At 42.7% G+C, this 7,821-nt stretch overlaps 1 protein-coding gene across 4 annotated transcripts in view; it reads right to left on the bottom strand.

Annotated features, from left to right (window-relative positions):
* DYRK3 (dual specificity tyrosine phosphorylation regulated kinase 3) overlaps positions 1-7,815 on the bottom strand; it is a 10,747-nt gene extending 2,932 nt beyond the window's left edge. Inside the window, exons 1-2 of one of the 4 annotated variants that reach the window (XM_027776078.1) lie at positions 7,799-7,815; positions 6,150-6,261 (exon numbers count right to left, since the gene is read on the bottom strand). In XM_027776078.1, the coding sequence (XP_027631879.1) occupies positions 6,150-6,233 (84 nt within the window). In that variant the 5' untranslated portion in view covers positions 6,234-6,261; positions 7,799-7,815. Of the gene's footprint in view, positions 1-2,520; positions 2,641-6,149; positions 6,262-7,306; positions 7,390-7,616; positions 7,776-7,798 lie in introns of those variants that run through there. The other 3 variants (XM_006159276.3, XM_006159275.3, XM_006159277.3) reach the window with 3 other exon arrangements.
* Between the last annotated feature and the right edge of the window lie 6 nt (positions 7,816-7,821).

Raw genomic sequence — 7,821 nt, 5'->3', positions numbered from 1 at the left:
CAGGGCCAGCCTACATGAAAAAGGTGTATTACTAATCTTTCTTTTCGATTTTGCTTCATCTTTTCCTGGAAGTAATAGTAACCCATAGAAAAAAGTCCTACTTGTTCCTCAAAATTGATCTAAGATTCTTTGAGCTAAAATAAGATTCTTGGAAATGAGACTGAAGGAAGGTAAAGCAAAAATAGCCAAATACCTACAGTGAACTTTAAATAAAACAGGGTAACTAAGTAAAATGATGGATATGTTCATTGGTTTGACTGTAGTAACAGTTTCTCTAAATACATCTCAAAATATTTGGGCCAGATGTGGTGCAGGAATAAAATGCTACACTCTGAATTCCATGTGGGAAGGTTCCTGGCTCTAGTCTAGAGACCCCGCTGTGCATGCCAGTTACAACCTCGTCCATGATCTGGGGTTGACCTGGGGGTTGATGGGATCCCAGTGTCAAGACCCTGTTGGGGATGCCGTCTCTCTGGCTTTCTCCTTCTTGGAAGAAATACATTTTAAAATGTTTAAATATTGTATACATTAAACGTATATGATATTTTTAACAAGGGAAAAAATATGGGGCCAGTTGGTGCCATGGTAGTTAAGGCATCTGGAACGCACATCGCTGACTATAAGGTTTGAGTACAGCACCTGGTGGCTTGAGAAACATGCTGGGCCCAGGTGCGTGCAAGTCCAAACTCCCAAAAAGGAGAGAGAAATGCAGAAGGGATTGCGGTGTGACCATCCCCCTGGGGATGCTTTCTCAATTCCCTTCTTTCTCTCCCTCTATCCGCCCCCCGCCCCCACAAATGCATGTGCCCTCTAGCAAAATTTTTTTAAAAATAAAGAGTAATAAATAAATAAAACACTGGTTACAAGGAGGCAAAATTCTCCATACATTAAGGCTTAAATTCCTAAGCATCCTCCCTTTTCCCGTTTGGATCTCTTTCTTCCCCTGGTGACTTTCTATCTCTGGTCTCCCTCCACCAGGCGTCTGGCATTAAACCCACCTTCTGTTGGGGGAGGGTTCCCACAACAGGGCTACCCTTAGGAGGCATAGAAATACCTGCTATGGTTCGGAGAGCTGTGCTGGTCTGTCCCCAAGGGTTCATGTGTCGGACTCTGACTCCCAAAGTAAGGGTGCTGGGAGGTGGTGACGCCTGGTGGGGTATCTGGATCATGGGGGCATGGCCCTCCTGAGTGGATTAATGCTGGATCTAGAGCTGGAATGATTCTGCTCTTGCTATGAGAAGGGCTCAGTTTCTGCAAGAGCGGGTTGTTATAAAAGACTCACCATGGGGCTGTGTTGCTGCGCCCACTTGTCCTCCCACTTCTCTGAGCCACGCTGTGGCCAGAACCAGAAGCTGGCCAGATGCCAGTCTCTGGACTCGCCAACCACCAGAACTATGAGCCAAGGAAAAGTCTACTCTTTATAAATCACCCAGTCTCAGCTATTTCTGTTTAGCAACACAGACCCCACAGAAACCTGCTTTCTGGGGCCGGCAGGTGGCATGGTGGTTAAGGGCGCTGGACTCCCACATGGCTGACTGCAATTTAAGTCCTGGACTCAGCCGCTTGCTTTCTCACTTTCTCTCTCTCTCTCACTGTCACTCTCTGGTAAAATGAAAATAAATAAACAAAATTAAATAATATACTTTTTTAAAAAGACCAGTCTTTAAAAAAAAAAAAAACAAGAAAGAAAACCCACTTTCAACTTGCTATATACATCAATGTGTTACCTCTCCAGGGGTACCTGAACTTTAACAGACAATCAATGCCTTAACCCAAAGGAACCCTCTCTAGGAACTGCAGACAAGCTGGTAGGGAAGTTTATTGTGGTTCAGGACATACCCCTGGGAATTTCACCTTCTCTGCCTACATTTAAGGCTGTGCTGGCCCTGGAGGTTTTCATTTCTGTGACAGAGGGCCTCAGGGACACAACACTAATAAGAATAGATACATAACAGAAATTTAATTTCCACAAACTATTACTGTAAGGGCAAGGATGCCATCTGGATTTTCTGACTCATGGTTTTCCTCTCTCTCTGCACATCAGTTCTCACATCAGTCTCAGGAACTATACAGAAGCATCCAAATGCCATGTGAGAGTTCTTCAGAAACCGCGGGCCCTGACCCCACCATCTCTTTTTTTTTTTGGAGAGGTTTTTTCGCTATAGGGCGCGTGCACTCGCCAGACAGAGAGAGACATAGAGACAGAAAGCGAGAAATCACCCCCTAGGGGGGATGGTCACGCCGCAATCCCTTCTCCTCCATTCTCCTCTCGGGATCTTGGGCACGCACGCACGCACACACGCCTGGCGTGAGTTTTAAGCCACCGGGTCCGGGATGCGAACGGCGGTCGACTACATGGGAGTCCAGCGACATAGCCATTACGCTAACTGCTGGTTCCCGCGACCCCACCATCTTAACAACTCATGAATGGAGCTTATTTTCTAGACTGCATGCCCCTGCCCCTGCCCCTGCCCACCATTTTTCTGTGGGTTCACCATTCCCACTGCATCTTTACCTCACCTGCCAGGTGGGTGGCTCCCTTACCATCCAGGTCACATTCTCAACACAGGCTGCCCTTTATGCCTCTCTTGAAGTGTGTCTTCCAGAACAGAACATGTAACTTCAGCTGTGGTCAGTCCACTATGGATTATTAAGGTTTGAATCTTTAGTGAATCTGAAGAATTCCAGGAAGAAATGTTTCCATACAGGGAGGGAGGGGGTGTTCTTTCCTTAGCTTTCTTTCCTTTGCTATTAATACATACTGGCCTGAATCTGTTTTATATTACATCTGCTGTGCTACAAATAAAACCTTCCTTCTATTGTTTTAGGAGACTCTACAATGTTCATACATATTAAAGTGTAATAGTTACAAAACACTTTTTAAAAAGTTTGCTTGATAATTACTCCCTGGAAAGAGACGAGGAATGGGCTAGTGGGGTGCTGGGGGGTGGGGTAGGGTGAGAAAGCACGCCCTACAGGGGATGGTCGACAGCAGTCCCTTCTATTCCATTTTGCACACGTGGCCAGGATGTTTCTCAAGCTGCTGGGTCCAAAACTCAATTGCATGGTTGGTCATGTGGGATCTAGTTGCTGTAACTACCACACTACTAGTTGGCTCAAAGCACTATATATTCCTTTCTTTCTTTTTTTTTTTAATATGCTTTTGCCTTAGGACATATACATGAGCCAGAGAGACACAGACAGAGTCAGAGGGAAAGTGAGAAATCACCCCCTTCCCCAGGGAAGATGGCTGCTCTGCAGTCCCTTCTCCTCCATTTTCTTTCTGGGATTTTGGGCACGTATGCACACGCACCCAGTGTGATTTTCAAGCCACTGGGTCTGGGACTCTAAACAGTTGACCATGTAGGATTCTGACACCTTAAACACCATCCCACCTGCCGGCCCCGTCAACACTATATATTTCTACTCTAGGGCTGTAATTGCAATAACCAAGCAATGTATACAATCAACTCTATCAAATATTTTGTCAGCCATGAAGAGACAGATAATGCCAGACTAATCATATTTTATTTCTTAAGACTAAGAAATAAGTATCAGTAATAAGTTTCACATACTCTTATAATTCAGGAGCTCATGGTATTTCAAATAGACTCTTCTATTGTACTCATCAAGGCTTAATAATCTTGCTGAGAGGGACCAGCAGATGGTGTAATGGTTATGTCACTGGACTCCCACAGAGCCGACCGCAGTTCAAGGCCTGGACTTGGTGGCTTAAAACTCATGCCAGGCATATGTGTCCACATGCATGCCCATGATCCCAAGAGAGAATGGAGGAGAAGGGATTATGGCATGGCTATCCTCCCTGGGGGGAGTGATTTCTTGCTTTTTGTCTCTTTGTCTTTCTTTCTGGTGAGCACATGAGCCCTATTGGCAAACATTTCTCTAACCCTCTCCCCTACCGGAAAACAAACAAACAAACAAAAAACTTGAGAAATTCAAAAGGAATTATTTCTCTTATTCAAATCTTACTCTCTCTCCAGCTCCCACCCTCAATCCCTGCAACACAAAACTTAACCCAATAAAAGCCTCTGGGTAGATGATTACAGTTTACAATGAGAACATAAGATCATCCTGAGTTAATAACGAAGCTAAAGACTTTGAGAAAAAAGCAGGACCTCTAGGTGGAATCATGGCATAATGAACTGCAGGTGTCATCAAAAGGTCGAAAAGAATGTTTTCAGCAAAGTGTGCAAAGACATCACTGGATTAGATTCTAAATTCCTATGTGTCCCCAAAACGTGTTACTCTGAACACTACATAGTAACTCATTCTGATTTGGAAACACACAATTTAAGTGACCTATTAGAGGGTGATCAGCTTAGCCAACTCTGAATTAAAGTTAAAATGAGGGGCCAGCAGGTGACATGATGGTTAAGGCACTGGACTCCCACATGGCAGACTGAGGTTCGAGTCCCAGACCTGGCAGCTTGCTTTCTCACCTCTCTCTCTCTGGTGAGCACATGTGTCGTATAGCAAATTAAAAAACAAATAATAATTTAAAAAATTAAATTAAATAAACAATTCTTAAAAAAAAAAAAAAAAAGGTTAAAATGAACTTTTAAGTCAGCCACTAACACACCAGTCCAACTGCAAAAAGCTTCCTATAGAAATATGCTGACTGGCAGCAAGTAGCCAAGAACTCTGATGGTAAACACACATAGAATGTGGTTCTGGAATCTCAGAGGTTTTTATATACTAAAGAAATAAACTTGCAAAAAATGGAAAGAAGCCCTGTTGCACTCCAGAAAAGAGATTAAAAATAGGGTGACTAGCCAGATATTTTTAGCCCATGCTTTGTAATATTATTAGACTTGGAAATGGTGAAAAGGTTGATTTTTAATAGCAAAAACTAATGCAAACCTAAGAAGGATTATAAAAAAATTCAAGTAAGTTTTTCCCTATACAAACACTTCCAGGTCTTAAACACAGAAATAGGAAAATAAAAAAAGATTACAAAGTAGTGAGGCCAGCAGGTGATACAGTAGTTGAGGTGCTGGTCTTCTACATGGCTGATCACAGTTCAAGTCCCAGACCTGGAGGTTTGCTTTCTCACTTTCTCTCTCTCCCTGGTGAGCTCATTTGCGCTATAGCAAATTTTGAAAAAAAATGATGATACATAACATTAAATAATTCTTTTTAAAAAATTATAAATTAGCTAATTAAATTATTCAAATTGCCCATTACCTGACATATGCAGCAAATTTTAAAGTCACAGGAAGCTTCTCCTGGTCATGGAACTTATCCAAACCCTGCTCTGTCTACTACTATATGTATGCTGAGAGAATGTGAATCAATTTTATTATTATCAAAAGTAAAACAGTGTCAAAAGCTAAGTGTCTGCAGTTCCCCAAAATGATTAAATGCATCAAAAACCAAACTGTACTGTTCAAATTTTGTTTATGATCTATAAAATGGTTCTGTTCCGCAAACAAGCTAGGAGAGCATTTCTCTCTTGCAGGGAAAAAAAATCTGCAGATCTATGAATTCCAGGACTTTTTGTTCCTTGTTTTTGTTAAAAAGAACCTTTATGACAGTCTGTATTTTGTTCTCTATAAAAATAAACATTATTTACAGAAAAATAGCATTTCTTCCCTAGTGCCATGTATTTATCCCAGTGGAAACTGACATGTAAAGATGAGCTAAATAATAACAACACAAAGAGGGACCAGCAGTTGGCATAATGGCTATGTCGCTGGACTCCCACGTAGTCAACCGCGGTTCGAGTCCTGGACCGGGTGGCTTAAACTCACGCCGGGCACGTGTGCATGCGTGCCCAAGATCCCGAGAAGAGAATGGAGGAGAAGGGATTGTGGTGTGGCCATCCCTCCTGGGGGATGATTTCTCGTTTTCTATCTCTCTGTCTCTCTCTGGCTTTCTGGCTAGCACACGTGCCCTGTAGGAAAAACCTCTCCAAAACAGAAAACAAAACAAAACAAAACAAAAAAAAAAAAACCAGGAAAGCTAAAGGAGGACCGAAAAAATGATATTCCAAAGTTAGGAGAAATCAAAAGTAAACAAAAAAGAGTCCAGGTGGCTAGTGAGATGTAACTGTACCTTGAATATTTAGTAGCACTTTTCCCCCCCGCCCTGAAATGATTAGAGCAAAAAGAATGGCTTCCTTTACTTACATTTAGTTTTCTGGATAGAGGTGGTTCAGAAGGATTGCAGAGTACAGTTGAACAGGGTGGGCATTTGGTTTCATCTATCATCATGAAGGTATCATAGACACCATCTCCCAATCTAGTTGAAAAGATTACAGGTATCCGTAACTGGAGAATACAAATTTATATTTCTAAAACACCCTGTATTTTAACTGTTTCATATCTGCTACAAAGAACAATTAGTAGAAATAAATGTCTACACGGCCTTTTGGCACTGAACACAAACAACTAGGATATCTGGCAGACTGAGGGTCTTAAAGACAAGAAAGAAAAGAGCTTTTTTTTTTCTTCAATTTATTTATTTGCATTCATTCACTGTACATCATTACAGCATACAAAATGAGATTTTCCATCCAGAGTACAGAAAAGAGCTTTTTAAGGTAGTCTTTTCTTATTTATTTACTTATCCACTTACGTCTATCTAGCCTGTACAAAAATACAGGGAATCCTACGGAAACACAAAAGGGATTCTCTAATAAAATGTACTGAATTTGACTTTTGTTCCCACTCATCTCCTGGTGGAGAGTTGGAGGCAAAATACCAAATGGTTTCTCCGTTCTTTACCACTGTGGTTTCACCACTGTAAGGGAACATAAAAGATGGAGAGGATTTATTTAATCCATGAAATAGCCCTGAATAATGTATTTTATCTGCTACCAAGAACCTGGATTTCCCGGTTATACACACACACACACACACACACACACACACCAATAGTCCAGGGTATCATTTTACGGGATACCCTGTGAATACAACAATGACCATGTTGCAGAGAAAGAATGTTTGTAAATATCTCTTAAAATATCCTAGAGTATTTCAGCCACCTTTAAAAATTGTTTTGTAGAATTAGTTCTAGATTTTTCTTGATTTTTTGTGTTATGGGAATACAAAGGGTATTCAAATAGTACTACAAACACTTTTAGAATGCTCTCTTTTTAAAAACGTATTCACATTCTGGTAGAACTATTTATATCTTTAACAGAAGACTGCTTCACTGACAGAAACCAGAAATTGTGGACGTGATCGACCCTTTGGCTTAAGTATTGAGAAAATAAACGAGCCGGGACAGGCGTCCACATTTTCGGAGAAAACGACACCGAAAACCTACAAGATTTCCTACTAACCGCCGGATGAAATTAAGCACAGAAAGTCTCCATGCAAATGAAGCAGGAAGGAGGTCCTTCTTCTCCATTTTGGCTCCAAGTACAATGCAAGGTGGGGAATCTCTCCTAATAGGCTGCAGAGAAAGCTCAACCCAGCGGAGACTCCTAACTGCAACGCTGGGGCCAGACCGCACCCGCAGCGCCGAGCCCCGAGTTCAGCCCTCGGCTATCTGCTCTGAGCAACAGGGCTTCTCTCGACACCATGGCTCCCCGGCGTCCCCAGCAGGCTTAAAAGCCCCACCAAAAGTCCCAGGTTTTCGGAGTCTCTTACCACATCCCCCTCGATCTAGGACTTGGGAGGAAATCCAAGGAGGACATTCTCCTTCCTCCAACTCGGCTCCAGCCCCCTCCCCGCCCACTGTGACCGGGCGGTGAGGGGCGCGGATGCAGAATAGGGCCGGTCCCGGGGAGAGAGACCCCTTCCCTGGTCCCTCCGGCTAGGGGCTCGCTCACCCTCCAGCCAGGCCTTGCCCGTC

The sequence above is a fragment of the Tupaia chinensis genome, unplaced genomic scaffold, assembly GCF_000334495.1.
Source record: "Tupaia chinensis unplaced genomic scaffold, TupChi_1.0 Scaffold000627_1, whole genome shotgun sequence".
Taxonomy (NCBI): domain Eukaryota; kingdom Metazoa; phylum Chordata; class Mammalia; order Scandentia; family Tupaiidae; genus Tupaia; species Tupaia belangeri.
This window is presented reverse-complemented; position numbering and strand designations above follow the sequence as displayed.